General features: G+C 35.9%; 1 protein-coding gene across 6 annotated transcripts in view; it reads right to left on the bottom strand.

Moving 5' to 3' along the window:
• CLOCK (clock circadian regulator) overlaps positions 1-17,045 on the bottom strand; it is a 60,763-nt gene that overhangs the window by 9,424 nt on the left and 34,294 nt on the right. For all 6 annotated transcript variants that reach the window (XM_030946928.1, XM_030946933.1, XM_030946932.1 and 3 more), the window contains 10 exons: positions 16,729-16,877; positions 12,531-12,622; positions 11,134-11,223; positions 9,723-9,843; positions 8,055-8,168; positions 5,511-5,629; positions 1,705-1,787; positions 1,370-1,476; positions 773-920; positions 491-566 (listed from right to left, as the gene is read on the bottom strand). In XM_030946928.1, coding sequence (XP_030802788.1) covers positions 491-566; positions 773-920; positions 1,370-1,476; positions 1,705-1,787; positions 5,511-5,629; positions 8,055-8,168; positions 9,723-9,843; positions 11,134-11,223; positions 12,531-12,622; positions 16,729-16,877 — 1,099 coding nt within the window. The remainder of the gene's footprint in view (positions 1-490; positions 567-772; positions 921-1,369; positions 1,477-1,704; positions 1,788-5,510; positions 5,630-8,054; positions 8,169-9,722; positions 9,844-11,133; positions 11,224-12,530; positions 12,623-16,728; positions 16,878-17,045) is intronic.

Raw genomic sequence — 17,045 nt, forward strand, 5'->3', positions numbered from 1 at the left:
CATGTCAGATCATCTCCACAAGCTGATAAGACTCATTGAGCTTCTAAGGACATTAATTCAAAATAAATTTTGTATACTTCTAAGAAGTTAGACAGAATCACACAATCAAACAGCTTCTACTTTCCTATTGTGAATTCCTTCTTGATGTGTTGACCTGTTTTTTTCAGATTATGGGTACTTCCAGTAAGGGAGACCATTTATTTAGAAATCTAACACTGCAGAAATCAGATCTTAATAAAACTTTTTGGTGTTATAACTGTTGTAACTACATGCACATTAATTCCTGAAAAGAGAAGGGTGTTACAGGCAGAGTTAAACACTCTTTCTAGACTTCCTTGATCATTTTCAATAGTCACATTATTTAGAGATCAAATAATTACTTTATTTAGGGACAAAACACTCTTTGCTGCTGTATTGCAGCAAACACTTTTTGCTTGCATATTATTTTTAGTATGTAAAGATGTAAAATAAAATTATATAAAACACTTACTTTATCTGCTGTTATCTCTGGGAGAGATTCCTCAATACCAAGTTCTCGTCGTCTTTCTGCTCTAACTTCTGCATAACTAGAAGCACAAGCCAAAGAAAACCACTATATCATGGGATGATTTAAAAAATACACCTCAAAGACCAAACTCCTCAAACTCATCTTACTTATAAAGAATCTCAAGAAGTTCTCCAGTGATTCTTCACACTGCTATCATTTCTCTACCTCCAGAATACCATCAAGATAGCTCCCATACCAGTAGGATTACTTTAAGAAGTAACCTACCTTACAACAGTGTGCGTACAGACAATAAACTCTGGCCTGGAATTCCACTGGTGATACGTGATATAGTAGTGAGTTTGCAGCCAAATCCATTGCTGTCCCTTTGTCAGGAATCTGTAGTAACACGACTTCCCTTTCCCATATTGCATTACTATAAAGATGAAGAATAAAGTTTACTGTCTTGCCAGATTATAAATACTCCAATTACACTAAAAGAACACTTTTCCCAGGTTCATATAGTCCAAACCCATGTCTAAATCCAGTATTAAGACAATGACCAAGAACAGGGTCGAAAATTTTCCACCCGCTTTTGCACTTATTCAACATTATAAAGCCTTTTAAATGCCATTGGAGGAACTGGAAAAGTATTAGTCATAGAGCTGTTCACTCCAATCTACCACAATGAAACTCCAGAACTGTAAGATAAAATTAAATCTGTTTTATAGTTCTGTATCAAAAGAAAAAAAGATACGGAACAGCAGTATAATAATGTCAAACGAATGGGAGTAAAGACACTTCACTCAAAATATCACAAAATTTCACCAGAACAGTTATTCAATTTAACAAATTTTCTCATTTTAGTGACTTAATTGTACTCACAATGCTCATGACATTTTGCCAGATTATCTAGATCATCCACATGATAATAATCATAGCCTGATGTTCCCAAAACTTCAAATGGAAGATAACCTATTATTGGAGGTGCCCTAATTAATAAAGAAAAAAATCAATGTTATTTTCACATACATGAAGGAATCTAAAACATATCAGAATTAATTATACAAGCTTTCTTGTTTACAGTATATGCTCCAAAGAAAATTTAAAAATTAAACCCAACACAAGCTATGAGCAGCTAATGCAGATTAGTGAACTCCAAATACTACAGCCACCCCTGTGATTCAGCTGCTGTTGCTACTACACAGAAAGAACTGCACCTGTGATCCAAGAATAGGAACTTCCATTCTAAGCTGTGTCTAGATGTGAACTCTTCGTTGGGTTCTTCAACAGTGCACATTTCCTAAAAAGGAAAAAAATAACAATCTCTTAAAACTGCTCTATTCTAGTACCTAACCTCTTTGAAAATTCAGACATACCTAAAGTTAGTAGATAATTCCACAATAGTTATAATGTTATTTTTAGACAGCTTCATTGGTTTTGCTTGTTTAGACACACAGTACTGAGGTAGAATCTAATCTGAATCTAATCTCAACTATGCCGAACTGATGCTTGGTTGATTTAAATGGACTAATCATGTCACGAGATTAAACTCAAATGCAGTATCTACAAACACAGTATTACAAGCAGAAATCCATAGTTCCTGCAGTTATGCTTTTAAATTGTAACACTCAAAAGAAGAGATAAAACATTCCCACCAGTCTGATTATAGTCTGTGTTTATAATGGGTAAAACCCAACATTAGTAAGATGGTCACATTACTTTGAGTTTAGGAACATGATTCTTCCCTTTAGTGAACACAAAGTACTCTTAATCTCTAAGAGTGCACAGACATGTACTACAAGTAACACACTATTCTTATGTTTAGAACTCATGAAAGTAAGAAAACCGCTGTATTTCCATTACAACAGAATCTTAAGGTATTCTGCACATCATTCTAAATGTATTCCACTCAAATGTATTAAGACAACTTCAGTTGACTCCCACTGTCGACATCTACTGTCCCCTTCAAGAAAGGTAAAGATGCCCCACTGAGTATTGTGCCTCGTGCAGAGACAGTCACAACACCACGCACCCTAAGCCAGCCAATTCCTTTGCAAACTCCTCTAGTACTACCTTACGAGAAGGAAGATGGATGATGGAATACATGCACACAATACAACCCTCAAAGAATTACATTAAAATTAAGACATAAGTAGTCTTTCTTTTTTGGACACCTGCACACATTTGTCGTTGGTAGGCACTTGCAATGGTATTCCCAGTATTCCCAGGAGCACACTGGAATCCACTGATGATCAGGTACAAGAGTTTCCTAAACACTGCAATGTGGAAGCTGCTGCAACACTGGCATAATACTCATCAAATGTGGACAGACGAGCACACTGCTGCCCTGCAAACATCTGTAACTAAAGTAGTCCTGCAGAAAAATACAGCAGAAGACCAACAGAGGGACCACCTTTCCTTTTGTTCTTTCAGGTTATAATCCAAAGAGTTTAACAGCATACTTTGCAGTTTTTGAAACAGATCTACGTTTTCTTTCTGTAAAAGGAAATAGCGACCATACCTAGGCAATGTTTTTTTCCTCACATTCATCACTGTAAAATCTAAAGACAACGACTTAGAAAATGATGGAACAATGGATGAATTAGAGGGAGACAATGAACTTAACAACTCTGGCCACAAATTTTTGACTGTTGATGTAAACTCCAGTCAGCAAGACTTCAAACCTGAAGCTACCCCTAGAACCCAAAGCTCATCTACTTTTCTAAAATTACAGCATTTAATAAAGCACCACTCAAAGTAAGAGAAATGACAGAGCAAGAGTATATCCTAGAGATATACTTTTGATTTGTTGCTTCTTTTGATCTAAATATTTTGGCACAAGTCAAAACAAAAGTAAAAATCACTGAAGTGCAGGCAGTAAAACCACAATGGTTAGAGAGGAAATGGCAGCAGGTTAGTATCTAATTACTCAATGCATTTATATTAATAATTTGCAGATATTCCACTGTAAAATACCCCTGGGCAGAAGCCAGCTTGTTCAACAAGGCGTCTTGTTGAAGTTGTCAACAAGGCATCTAGAAAAGAAAGGACTTTCATTTGTAACAAAAAGTATTCTGGTAAAATCCTTTCGGCTGGATTAATCCTGCCTTCTTGATAGGATGCAATCATCAACTAGCGAAAATGCAAGACAAATGTTTTAAAGAATGTGTATAACCAAATGCATTCACTAGGGAGCAAAATTTGTGAGATGTTTTGTTGCAGAAGGGGTAGAGTCATATGCATAAAATAAAACCGTGAACTTTAAAGGTGCAAAAAGCATTGCATATCCTGAGATATTTGAGAAAAAAAAAATCTGGAACTATATGCCAACTGAAAGAAAGAGAGTAAGTGACAGATGAGCAGAAATGTTCTACCTTAAATAAGGCAAGTATTGAAAGAAACATCTCCTTACTGGCTACATCACACATTTGTTAGTGAAGTTACTGGGACCATAAAATTCCTGACATACACTAATTTCTGAAGTCTAGGCAATGCTAGCCTCAATAATAACAGAAGGTATCAAGTCTTTAATTTAAGTCTTCTTCTTTAATGTAAATCTTCTTCAAAAGATTTCCCAAATAAACATCATTAGTTGAAAGTCTCAGGAGGATCTTTAAAATTTTATAACATGGAGGCTTCCTTGGGCACTAAGGGCTCAGAGGTTCAAGTACAGGAATGAAACTCAGGCCACAGAATAATCTGTAAGGTTTTAGCCTGCCAGAGACTGAGACACTTGAAGATCATAAATGGATGTTCCTCAGCTTCCAGAAGTAGGAAACATAAAAGTTTTACTATGAACTGTCATACTTTAAAAGACAAAAGCAATTGCAGATGTCAGGTTGGTCTTTTTTCCCACAATTATTTCATGAAGCAAAAATCCCACATATAACGTATCTACCAACTGTAGGCATAAAAGGAAGAAAATTTTTTAGACCTGCATGGGAAAAGCGTCACATGACACATTTCCATAGCTTCAGAAAGAATAAACTTTCTCTGGCATAGAGTCTGGAGAGACAAAATTCCTATTCAGCCTGACAAAACTGAAGAGATTTATATGATTTCTCCACAGGCTACCTACTGTGCTTTTGAAGTACAAAGTATATAAACCATGTTTTCAGAAGCTACCACCAAGAGTCTTCAGCTCAAGACATCAGTGCTTTAAACTAAGAGGCAGAATGTTTAAATGTTAAAGAGTTCTTGTACTACAGACTACTACAGTAGTTTAACATCGGGCTACATACATTTCATGGCACTACTTTACAGCTGAATGGCAAAAACAAATGTCACATAGCAGACTATCCTGAACCTTGATTCATGCATTTCTATGAAACATTTAATTGGAATCACAATCACAGACTATACTGTACTGTATCCTGAGTATTTATCTTGATTGGTTTTGGAGAGAAACAGGATCATACGTACTGAATTACAAGTATCATACGCATCCAATTCTAAACTTGGAAAGGCATCTTCACTTTGTACGTTATCAGCTAAGCAAAATGGTAGGTTTAAACCACTGAGTTTTTGAGTAACTGCACTGAAACAAAAGATTTCTATCACCCCAAACCCAACTCTTCATTACTGACAAGAAATGTAAGCTTTCATTGAGCCCTCTGAGATTTACTTGTGTCAAACTGCAGAAAGACCACCAGCAACAAAAAATTCACATCTAAGTTTCAACTAAAATCAATCATTTCTCCAGTGAAAGTGAAATCTCAAAGTAATCTTTCATATTGTTTAAGTTCATCTTGCTAAATTTTATCTCTGTGGACTTCCTAGAAATTTATTTCTTGCATATTTCTCTTTTATGTTACTATTTAAAATTAGCATTCACCACAACTTTCTTTGATACTTTGCATAAAACTTAGCCTCTCTGAAGTAAGAAACAGACATTTTCAGTTTCATGTAACAGGATTCCTTATGGTTTTCATTAGCATTTCAAATGTTGTGTGCATTCTCTCTGAAGTTTTCCCATTCTGAGTCCATTTAAGAATGATATTAAAGAGATTTCATTTGTACATACCTTGATAAATTGAGGTGTAGCTAATCTAACTGTGGCTACAAAGCAAACTTTCTCTTCATATGAAGGCCGGTGTGATCTCTGAATAGTTCCTTCAAAACCATTGTGCGCTGAGTTGGGAACTACAGGCAGACAGAGGAAGTAACACACATGACAATGTAAGTATGGAGGAAGATGGCAGTAATATCAGAAGATAGGTGGCCCAGTATTTATCTGTGGTTTGCTTGTAACTTAACAGGTATTAAGAAGAATGCTCCATATCTAGACTTATATGCACAGGAATAGTACCACAGTAGTAGGAGTAGTTACACAGTAGTAATGGGAACACGACCATCAAGTAACTTTCCCAAAGAACTAGAACTACCACTAATATGATATTATTGCTGACAGAGAATTTTTAAGGAACTGGTAACAGTTCTAATCCTTGCTAATTGGTAAAAACCACTGGATTACAATTTCTTCAAAAATATCTTTTTATTTTGGCTATTATTTTCTTTTGAACTCTGAGGTAAGTATTTCTTTTCTAGACTTTCCATCACATTTAAGCAACACATGCTGATGACATACCAAGTAACAGAAGAATCAAAGGCACAATAATAAAAGTGAAAGAATCAGGATACTGAGCTGGGAACAAATTCCACTTATTGAATCACAGAGATGGAATCAAAAGGAGGCAAATGATGGACTAGACCTCAAAACAGAGTAACCTTATCTTTCATTTCCAGCAGTTACCAATTTAGTTTATATTTACTAAGGTCTAGAGATGGTGATCTCAAATCACTGTGAGGCTTTTCAAAGCCCAATTGGTTTTAATGCAGCTCTAGATTAGAGCTCCTACTGAACTTTCTTCATGCAATTTCATCTTACAGCTCCTTGCTCTTTCCATCAGAAAGAAAACAGGCAGTTTCTTTTATTTTTTTCTTAGCCTTTGTCCTTTGTTCTTCAGAGATTATGCTGCCTTGTGCTAAGTGTACAGTGGGATTATTTCAAGTCATTTAGACTATATTTTAGAAAGGCTTCTGCACTTTCTCAGCTTCGTGGCCGGTCAAGGTGATTTGGTCTTGTTCAGTTTACATTCTACAGTAACTCCTTTTCCTAAAGGACTGCTATGTAACTGGTTGCAACTATCCCTGTTCATATAGTTTGATATTCCTAAATGTAGTAACTTACATTATTTCTTAGTCAATTTTTCTGGGTTGTTAGCTCAAATTAATTTCTTTTCTAAATTTGGGGATGAACTCTTCTGGTGATTTTGCTGGATTATTTCATAACTGCAAACTATGTTCCATTGTTCATAACATTAATGAAAATACTGATCAAACCCAGAAGTTGTCAATTAAAATTGCACTTTGATGGTTAACACCGGTTAACCTTTTCAATCAGTTCCTGCAGCTACCCTCCAGCAATTTAAATTAACAAGTGCTTCCCTAACATGTTTGTGAGAAGAGAATATGATAACAAAAACATATTTTAAAAATCCAGCATTGTTTGTGCTTTATCCTCTTATCCACACAGTGTGTTACTCTTTGGTAGAGGAAGCTGAATTGATTTGATGCTATTTCTACCTGAAAAATCCACAGTGATTGCCATTCAATTCCCTGCTAGCTTCCTGAAACTCACATATAGTTTAATTATTTTTTCCAGAGTATTTCCAAATACTGAATTGCAACCAATAGGTCTGAACTTTCCCAACTCCTCAATCCAGGACTAGCATGATATTTGGCCTTTTCAGGATTGTTTCTCGTCTCTCCTGTAACATTACATAACTGCATTTGCATTAAGACCCAACCTCTTCTCATTCTGTGAAACACTGGTGTCAGATAAAAAACCCCACAGAATTATTTATAACATACTGGTTTTCATAATATTTTTGGGTGAGCTTTCTAAGAATCTACTACTGACCACACTGCAGAACCCACTTGGACAAATAAACAGGCTTCTCAAGTAAATAGCACAAGCTGGTCAAACAGATTAGAGATGCAGTACAGAGAAAGAAATGCAGTACAGAGCTAATAGAAATAATTTCAGTGGAAGGGAGCAGGAAGTCAATGTGGAAAACTGTAGGGCCCACCCACTCACCTGAGTGGTAAATCCTGTCAAGTGAAGCACAGAACTGAAATGGGGGGGAAGCCTACATTTTCCTTCTCAGTTGCCTGTGTAATGAGAACTGCAGGTACGCAGTACCACTAATCTTCAAGTTAGTCACCTGCTTAAATATGGCTTATGCTGAACTAAACTCAGATTCTTTATGTTAAAGCATTTGCTTAAATTTCTCTTACATTCTTTTGAACAATGCTTTACAGAATACTAGTTTTCTTTAATTTAAAGCATTAAGCACAATTTTGCATTCAAATACACACACTTGTAATACATGATAGGCAGTTTTTCTTCTTTTCTATTGCACCAATATAGAAGCAACAAAACTGCTTCAAGATCATCTTTTGAAAGCCTCATTTTAGTTCACCTACATTTGGCACCATGCTCCCAAGCCAGTTTAGCTGCGGAGCTGCCTACGTATTCCATTCCAACACTGCTGAAATTACTTACCATGATTCAAACACTTGAAATTTCCTATAAATTTTACATATTCATATGTAGGTTGCTCTTTTGGATCTATTGTTCCTCGCAGCATATGGCAACAGAATTCTAGCTGATTTTTTGCTAGAAAAAAAAAATAAACAAAGTAGTAGGCTACATGCTTGATGAAGCACACATGCAACATGAAATGGAATGCAGGAATAATTAAGCTGAATACAACTGAGGTACTGTAAGTGTAGTGATTACAGCTAGCTACAGTGATGCCTTGGAGTGGCTACCTAGAACAGGCTAGACAAGAATAAAATAAAGTGGGTATTTATTAAAGGCCTTCAAACAGGTACACCTTGGGCAGTCAGAAGCCTTCCAGAGGATACACCCAAGACGGACCATGGTCATAAGGTTTTCAGACAGATAGACATTTAGTCCCTTTACATATCAGGGGCTAATCCTCCAATTACAGCTTCAGGTAATGAAGTCATATACCCCCAGTTCATTTTTCTGTACAATTTTCGGGGCCCGAGGCTATAGGGTGTTCTTGAATTTCAGGCCTAGAGGGATTGTTTTGTCTGACCAACAGTTAACTAACACTTTATATGGAATTTAGAGTTATGCACTAGTGCCATACAGGATTTGAAAAATATAAAGGGTAAAATCATAAGGCATCAACATTGGCTGCTTTTAACCAGCATGACAGTAACTAACCTAAAGAACTCCTTTAGATTTTGTGCACAGAGGGCTTGAATATTAGTGACATGAAAACCTCTGAGAACTAGAGCTGTATTAAAGAAAATGCCCTGAACTTAAGTTCACTAAAGCATATGCTCCCAAACTCCATTAGGCTGCCATGTATTTATACTTGCCAACTACCAAAACTGTCTAAATAGAAGCTCTATAAACAATATGAACATTTCTGTCAAACAGGAAATTTATAGAGTGAAAGGCAACTTAGCTTTGAAAACGCTACTCTAGAGCAGGGGCGACACAAAGCAACACTTCTTTTCTTCAGGGCTGAAGTATATGTGTCTGCTTAAATAACACTGGAAAAACTGATCCTGTACAATTCCAAGTTGACAGTTTTGACACAACCAGTGTACTGGTTTTATCTGGGATAGGGTTAATTTTCTCCACTGCAGCTCACATGGCGCCCTGGTTTGGATTTTGACTAGAACAGTGCTGCTAAGACAGGGATGTGTCTGCTACTGCTCAGCAGCACTTGCACAGTGCAAAGGCCTTCTCTTTATCTGACTCTGATCCATGGTGGGGAGGCTGGAGGTGCACCAGCAGCTGGGAGGGGACGCAGCAGGGACAGCTGAACAAAGGGATATTCCACACTGTATGGCACTGTGCTCAACAATAAAAGCTGGGGAAAGGAGGAAGGGGGAGACATCTGGGTTTATGGCATTTGCCTTCCCAAGTAATCATCGCACATGACATAGCCCTGCTTTCCTAGAGAGCGCTGAACAACTGCCTACTGACCAGATGGAGCAAACTAATTCCTTATTTTTCTTTTTTTGTGCAGACAGCTTTTGACTTCACCTGTTAATCTGCCTTTATCACAACCCACAATTTTGCTCACTTTTACTCTTCTGATTCTTTGCCCATCCAACTGAGAGGAGTGAGCAAGTGGCTGTGTGGGGCTGAGTTGCCTACAGGGGTAAGCCAAAAATAATTACTTACATTTTAAGTATTCTGGTGTCAAGGAATCACTTTCCAGCAGATGAGAAGACAATATTTTATAAATTTCTGAATGTTCCCCCTCTGGGATAAAATTAAATACACTCTGATCCACAAGATCAGACTGAAAGAAAAAGATTTAGTAAGCATTAATTCAAGATGTACAATGTCACAAAGCCTACTATTTTAATACAAAACAATGCCACAGTTCATTACTGACTCAACAAAGCCACCTGCTGGAATACATATTAGTACTTTCCAAGAAAAAAAACCTCACTCTGATATGCCTGCCCCATGGGGAGTGGTAAATAAATTCCTTGCTTTGATTTGCTTGCATGCATGGCTTTTGCTTTACCTATTAAACTGTCTTTACTTCAGCCCATGAGTTTTCTCACTTTTACCCTTCCAATTGCCTCCCCCACCCCACTGAGGGGTGATGAGTGAGCTGCTGGGTGAGGATGAGTTGCCAGTTACCATATTTTATAAACAGTTCCACAGCTATAGACACAAAACAGAGAACAGCAGAGATGGATGCAGCAAAACTGAGCAACTATTATATGCATAAATGCATTTGGTTAAATATTCAAAACAGAGGAATCATAATAAATATGTTTAGAATTCATAAATCACACCTAAAAGCCAGAAACAAATGTGCCTCTGAGAACCTGGCAAATTCTACTAAAAGAAAAAATAAAAATCATAATTACCTGCATGTTTTTAAAAATCCTCAGACTGTTATCATGCATACCTTAAGAGAATTTATTTTGCCTCTTACCACAGTCAGACAACTTGCCTTTAAAGAGCATTTGTCCTCTTCTAGAAAAGCACTCAATTTAACTCATCAATTGCTCACAGTAATTAATTTGCCTCACTTCACAGTAACATTATTCAAAGGTAACTTTAAAAACTAGAATGTTACATGTACCAGTGAGCAATGTCACCCAGATTAAAGATAAGTGAATATGATAAACCCTAAAGTATATACTGAACTTAAAAAGTAGAGCCAGCAGCAATGTACTTATCAGAGTGCTTTGTCAAGAAAGAAGTAAAAAAGCAGTTTAAAAAAATTTCAATTCTTCAGATCTTTCATAATACTCTTCTGACTCATGTAGAGGCTGTGAACTCTAAAGGGTCTCGTGCAATCAACAGTTCTACTTCAGTTACACTGAAACTGATGCTAGGCACTTCATAATCCTTTCTAACACAGTGCTGACTGCATTCTGCATTTCCAAAGGAAATGTTTAATATAGAAGACAGACCAGTAGGAAGCAGTTGTGCTGAAGAAAAACCAGAAACATTAAAACAAAGCATACATCTGTCCTACAAAGCCAAAAAGGCCAACAATTAATTAGTACTCATATCAGAACACCAATCAACCACAGACAAACTGATGTTACTGAAATTTGTTACTTACTGGCAAATGTTCAAGTAAGGGAGTTATACTTTCAGACACATATATTATATTTCCATCTGTCATAATTGCTAAAAAAAAACCATCAAGAGCCTGAAATTAAACATAATGGGCAGTTAAATAAAAAAGAAACAGAGCATACTAAAAATTTTAAGCTATATTCAATACAGAAAATAATACAGACCAATTTTACTTTAGTTTATTACAGAAATGGGAATGTAAAAATCCTTAATCTTATTTTTACACTAAAAGCATTACAATTTCCATACTGTTCTGTTTTTAAATAATCTGTGGTTTCAGAAGCAAGTACATATATAGACAGCCACTGTTTTCCCCAACTCCCACTCTGCCTGCCTGTTATTTTTAATTCCATCACCATTTTAGACATCAGAAAGCTCATAAAATGAGCTAGAGACAAAAGCAAGAAGATGTGGGGAAACTGTGAGAAGAACAAGTAAAACAGCCAGCAAAATCAATGAATTTCAGTATCTAAAAATCTCAATATTCCCAATCTCAAAGAAAGAAGCTTGCAGTGAGATTTTATTGAAAACTTGTGAGACACAGTTCTGACTGCCTTATCTTCTACTGAACTCAAATTTCTTTCCTCTGAATACAATACTTTTCAGTTGAAAACTACTAACAAAAGCAAGACAACTATATTTCTAAACAGGAAAGTTTTAGCCCACATCTTCGAAAAAACCTCTTAGAGGATTTTTCAAAAAATTTTTTGAATACCAAAACCCAGAACGCTTTTTGTATCTGTGCATCAAAGCAAAGGTGTAACTATGGAATTAAAATTTAAAAGCTTTTGTTAATTTGTAATATTTTTCATTTAACTATTATTAAATATTGTTTCACTAACAAGATATAAATGAGTTTTGCTAATTTTTAATGAAAAAATAGCTTATACTTAAAGATTTTTTCTGTAGTTTTGCAACTAATCACATAATCTTCAGCAAAGTAATGTTCTCACACAAGTTTTGGAAAGTATAGCAAGTAAAGAAATTAAAACACTTACTGCTCAACAGTAAGTACATAGATATGTTATGTCTTTTTCATAATCAGGATTTTTAACTTATGCCTAATAATTCTTTCTCTGGTACCTTCCTTATGTTGATAATTTAAAATATCCACTTGGACAGTAAATACCTTCAATTTACAGACTTGCTCTGTTACTTTGTTTATTTAATTGAAAAAGTAGTTCAAAGAAAATCTGCTTTTCTGAAACAAAATTCTGAAACTCTGAATACATAGGAATTTTGATGGTTTATCTTCATGAAAACATATAGTTACAACCCAAATATGACAATAAAAGATATGTCATCAAACTGAAAAATTTCATAATGGAATTACTCCTGGTGAGGAATTATTCTACTCCCAGAAAACTAGAAATAATATACCTCTAACATTAACTGTGTGAACTCTTCATTACTAAGGAATGTTGGTTTCCAGTCCTGTCGAATTTCACTGGCGTCTGATTGTGCAGTAATTTCTACAATCAAACACATACACAGTGTAAAGATTAATACTTCCAAAAGCCATTTTTTCCCCAAAACTACATATACACAGTTAAGAAACAGCAGAAAGTTCTCCAGTCTCCTCTGCTGCTCATTCATTACATATAGATATTGCTCCTTAAAAAGAAAATAAATGTCTTCTCCTCTGTCATAATTAAATTTGTTTTCTCTTTCCTTCAACCAGTTTGTGCTGCAGCCCTGCCAGGCTTCAAGGTAACACTGAAGTAATGGACGCTGATAATGAAAAAATACTACGCTTTCCTCTGAGACTATAATAAAATGTTTTATTAAGAGTGTTGTTTACAAAGGTTTAGAAAGCCAAAATTCCTGATCTGTTTATGTAATTTAAATGGCTAATGCTCAAGCATTTTGGCAAATCCTTGTCATTCTAACCCTTGCAAAAAAAATTGTCATTGTCGTTTCTCTTCTTCCTGCTCTTTTCTGGTTAGACTTAAAAAAGAGTAGTTTTTCAACCAAGATTGTTAAGTGCTGAATGACAGACTCCATTCTAGAATTCCTGCCTGTTACAAACACACAGATGAATTTGGACATAGATGTAGAAATTAAGCAGAGATTCCTGAAGGAGTTGAGAAATATATAGATTAACTTCCATATATAGGTGAGAGAATCAACAGCTGCTAAGCAAAGTCTGACCCTGAGTTCTGAAAGTGATGCTTCCTTATCAACCAATAACGGAAACAACAAGAAACGAGACCTCACAGTGCTTCAGTTTTGATGAATAACAAGGGCATCACAGAAGTGCTGGTTTTAAGAACAATCTTGGACAAGCAATTAAGTATTCAGACAAATCAAAAGAACCAAACCAATCTTTAAGGTTTTTGATTTTTAAAGGACAAATCTGCACAAAGATCATAAGCTAGAGTTTTAGTTAAGGTGGTTTAAAGAGCCAGAAAACCTGGAACTGAGTTAAAACATGCAAAGGGCTGGAGCAGTTTGTAATTTTGTTTACCACACCGAAGGGGAAAAACTTTATAAAAGAGCTTTAGACTTAACTAAAAGAACAGCAAACAACAGCAACGTCATGCAAGAAACTGGCCAAAAGTGGAAAGCTGTAAGAAGAGGTGAAAAAAACAACAAATAAGACTTTCCAATTATCAGATCTCACAAAACAGAGAAATTAATCAGGCTCTTCCAATCTGTTTTGAAAAGGTAGCACAAAGCAGAAAGAGTGGGCTGGAGAATAAATAAAACCTAAGCATAACTCCAAATGTAGCTTTTCAGTTAGCACAAAGATACTGAACACTGAAGGGCAAGTCAAAGGACACAAAAATGAAAAGCTCTGCCACCAAAGTGGAGGCAAAATTCCAGGAACTTTGTGCATTCATTCCACAGAACACAGATAATCTTCACTTTAAACTGGGGAAGTCTGATTCACTGGCTCATTCTGGCCCTTATAACCATCCTACTTCAGAATTAAAAAGACTGTCTTTTGCACTAGAATGGATTTATGCTAAATAAAAGCTGAAGTTCACTCCTTTAACAAATCATTCTGAAATACCACAAGTACAGGTGTTCTTTTACATTTTCCATCATTAGAGCAAGTATGACAGAGGCAAACAGAAAGCAACAGAAAGAATCTGTTTCACTTGGTACCTTCAGAGAAATACCTAGAAATTCTGTCAGAAGGTTGCACTCATAGATAAATGACAGTAGGGCCACGTTCCTGAGCTAGGTAACAAAAAGAGCATAACCAAACTTGCACATTAAACTTCAGTCTCCAAGTTCTGTATATGAAGTATGTCTACACCAGTACTGAGAATTCTCTAAAGAAATTGCTAGCCAAGCCAAGATGAGTACCATTTCTCTGGGGGTTGTAGGAGTATCAGTCTACTACTTGCAATTATTCTACCGCAGTTAAATTCCTCAGTATTTATTAATTTTAAAAAATTTCTTGTTTACAAATTCAAAGAAAGATGACAGGCAGTATTAGTCAAAGAGAAGCTCCCAGTGATACAATTTCAGTGTGTTTAGTCTCCTACATTTTCCCAGTGAGAAATCCACACAATCAATTCAGCTAGTTCATCTGGAGCTGGTGCCAGAGTTCCTAGCTTGGATAATGTGGAGATAGTCCAGAAAGAGCCAGAAGCGATGCACTTAAATCCTGGTGGTTGAATACAGTAGGATTTCAATCATAAAGCAGCTACTCAGTGCTGAACAATCCATTTATTGCTAGGTCATTCAGCTTTATTGTAACAAATCCAAGCACTTCAGAAAATAAAGTATTCTTCTGAACTTTGCCAACACTTTGTCCAAAAACATTTTAATGTAAAATACTGCACAGCAATGCTAGTAAGGACTGGCAGTCAGAGCTTTAGGGAACATAATATGATATGTGCAGTCACACAGAGCTGCATTCTGTCACACAAGTGAAGGACAGAAGTGCCATGCCTTAAAAGGCAACCATCTCGAGAGCTGCTTTTTGCCCCTTTATTAAAAAATCAAATCTCAGAAAGCACTTTGAAGAAAAAAAAAATTACTGGTGCTGCTGGCTGGCTGACACACATTTGTTCTGTATTCTACGTCCTGTATCAGGAATCAGCAAAATAAAATAATTTTGAAACAGAACTGATTTTCACAAAGCCTTATAACCTAAATAACTAAATTTTACACAAGAGGGGCCTTCATACTGCTTTTATTTTTGTCATGAGACACATGTATCTCAGAAAATTAAAATAGCATAATCAATATTTAATTGGAAAGGAAACCCCCAAATCTATGAATTCTCATATACCTCCCTCCTTTTTCATTTGAGTTATGTTTACAATTTTAATAGCAATATTCAGTACACATTTGGTGTTACTGGAAACATAACACTAATGGAAGAGACATACTAGGACATGGAAAAGCATTTCTCATACCTTAAATTGACACATATATTGTTGATAATTACATAACTATTCATCCACTTAATAGCTTTACTTATTTTATAACCTTATAGCTACTTCTTTTGACCCTACTGCTTTCTAGTTAGTATGTATTGCAAGAAATTATCCAAGGAAATTATTTAATTAGCAAAAGAGTCCATTTTCTTCAGTTTTCATCTTATTTTTGGCAGTGTGAACCACAAGGTGCCATATTAAGAACAAGTGTAGGAGCAGGAACAGAGATATTTTTATATATATAATATCTAACAGCCACAAACAAGAATACACTTGGTGGAAGAATTTTTTTCATGACAGAAATAACAACCTGTAATAAACTTCAGCACAACATATCTGGGTATATCCCACCATCGGCTGATGCAAACAGCCAGAGGAACAAAGCATAGCAAGGATGTTCAAGGATATTGATCGTTCTGACATTTCACACAACCTTTCAAGAACAACACACACACATGCACTCAGTGGCTTATACATCCATGCAGACATCTTAAAACTTCAAAAGTTTAGCTAACATATTTGTAGATTTTTCTGGCATTTTTTCCCAGCTAAAAGGAAAAATAAATGCAGAAATGCCTACACTTCTGGTCTCTCTACCCCAGTATTTCACTTTCTCTTGTCAAGCAACCAACTCAGAAACATTGCTGGAAACCACAATGCCCTACTGCCTTATCACCTTTGTTTAAGCAGCGAGGTGTGTAGGCACTTGAGATGACAAGAAGGAGCACTAACTTCTCTTGGACTAGCTTTTTAGTGATTTATCTTGCTTCATGTAGAACCCAGAGCAACAAATCAGCTGTTCAAGTCAGGCTTATCTAAATAACCAAATAAGTACTTCCAGCAAGTACTTCCAGTCAAAGGGATCAGCAGTTTTCCTGTGAAGCAAAACTTTCAACAACTTGCACCAACATCTGTCCAGAACAAAAAACTTTGAGGTTATTTCAAAAATAAATCTTCACTTTGTGAAACAGATTTCATTGACAACTATGGGACAAAACAAATAGTACTGGCTTTTACACAGTTATATCTCTGCTACCTAGATATTCTTAGGAATATCTTTCTGCAGAAGCGCTTCAAAACTTTTTGACAAATTCCTTAAAGAAGCTGCAAAATTTTTAATACTTTTTGGAATAATGTATCACTTAAAAAATTAAGAATTTATAAATAATGTGTATTGTTACCTTTGTGCTTCCGTAAAAAGTCAATGCTCTTCTGCAGCACAGTGGATTTATCCATCTTCCGAGCATTACCTGGAAGCATGGAACCCAACTCTTTGATAAGCACATTAAACTGATCTCGACGTTTCTTTTCGGACTTGTTTCTAGACACTCTGAAAAGCAAATATGAAAATGTTTTACAAAAACTGTGAGACTTTCTTATAGGCTGCATACTACTTCCAGGTTCCTGAAACAAACAGCTCCTTAAGAATTTCTGCTGTGATAACTGTCACAAAACACCTATTCCATATCTCAGACAACATTTTTGAAGAATGGCTTCC

The sequence above is a fragment of the Camarhynchus parvulus genome, chromosome 4, assembly GCF_901933205.1.
Source record: "Camarhynchus parvulus chromosome 4, STF_HiC, whole genome shotgun sequence".
In the NCBI taxonomy this organism is placed as follows: domain Eukaryota; kingdom Metazoa; phylum Chordata; class Aves; order Passeriformes; family Thraupidae; genus Camarhynchus; species Camarhynchus parvulus.